Genomic DNA, 981 nt, shown 5'->3' with positions numbered 1-981 from the left:
CCCTCCTCTGTATCTCGAGATCGGTGTCATTTAACTGATTGAGTCCACTGACCAGGTCGGTGTGATGTTCTCTGCAGTAGTTCTGAGCTTTGGGCCAGCTCAGTTTATCGTTAATCAAATGGAATGTTTTACCGGATTGCTTTTTCTCTGTGGAATAAACAGAGAAAGTTATTTAGTTTTATAAAAATATATAAACATCCCATATATCACCATATACACTCTATACTGTATGTTTTAAGGAAATACACATCTTATCAAGTCATTTAGTCTCATGAAATGTTGTTTTTCTTACTTAAAACTGGTGAAATGCTAATGTGAGATAAATTAACCCGATTCCACTTCAGATATTTATTAGGTAAAAGTGTGTTTGGCATAAGTCACATCATTTCATGTGAAATAAGAGTAAAAGAAAAGTAAAGTAGGCCCATACTTGATGAGAATTTATGTTTTATATATACACCACAGTAATCTACCATGTTTTTACTTCATTCCATATAAATTAAGTATATGTCCACTTAGAAAACCATTGTTAGACTGGATGATGCTGAATACACACAATAGTATTATTATCCATAAACTCTCACCGTTGTAGCAGATAAACATATATTCATTAGTACAAGGAACATCATTCCATCCTTCACTCCTCCTGTTCATCGCACAGTTTTCGTTATTGCCATAATCATTCGGCTCTCCTGTATTCCACGCTGTCTCTGAATACTCCACTCCCGGCAGAGACCAGTGCCACTCCTTGTTTTCTTTTCCTGGGATGTTGTACAGTCCAATCCAGGCATTGTGTATTTCATCAGCAGAGTCTGTCATGTTGTACACTGTGGCTAGGTCAGTGTATTCCTCCCTGCAATATTTCTGGGCTTCTTCCCAGGTCTTTTCCTCTTCAATAAAGTGATACTCATAGAGGCGACATGTGAAGAAGGAACACTGACCTAAAAACAGACAAAAAGTAGCCTAACAGTTTTGTGACTC

General features: G+C 37.2%; 1 protein-coding gene and 1 long non-coding RNA gene across 2 annotated transcripts in view; both read right to left on the bottom strand.

Annotated features, from left to right (window-relative positions):
- Positions 1-791, bottom strand: part of LOC118338479 (lithostathine-1-beta-like) — a 34,598-nt gene extending 33,807 nt beyond the window's left edge. The window contains exons 1-2 of the mRNA XM_035675777.1: positions 776-791; positions 585-722 (exon numbers count right to left, since the gene is read on the bottom strand). Coding sequence (XP_035531670.1) covers positions 585-722; positions 776-791 — 154 coding nt within the window. The remainder of the gene's footprint in view (positions 1-584; positions 723-775) is intronic.
- A 19-nt stretch (positions 792-810) lies between these two features.
- The window catches only part of LOC118337874, a 1,145-nt gene continuing 974 nt past the window's right edge, over positions 811-981 (bottom strand). The window contains exon 3 of the long non-coding RNA XR_004797193.1: positions 811-941. This is a non-coding gene — a long non-coding RNA (uncharacterized LOC118337874). The remainder of the gene's footprint in view (positions 942-981) is intronic.

The sequence above is a fragment of the Morone saxatilis genome, unplaced genomic scaffold, assembly GCF_004916995.1.
Source record: "Morone saxatilis isolate NCDOM2014 unplaced genomic scaffold, NCSU_SB_2.0 Contig4, whole genome shotgun sequence".
NCBI classification, from domain to species: domain Eukaryota; kingdom Metazoa; phylum Chordata; class Actinopteri; family Moronidae; genus Morone; species Morone saxatilis.
The sequence above is the reverse complement of the archived record's forward strand: the minus strand, read 5'-3'. Positions and strand labels throughout refer to the sequence as shown.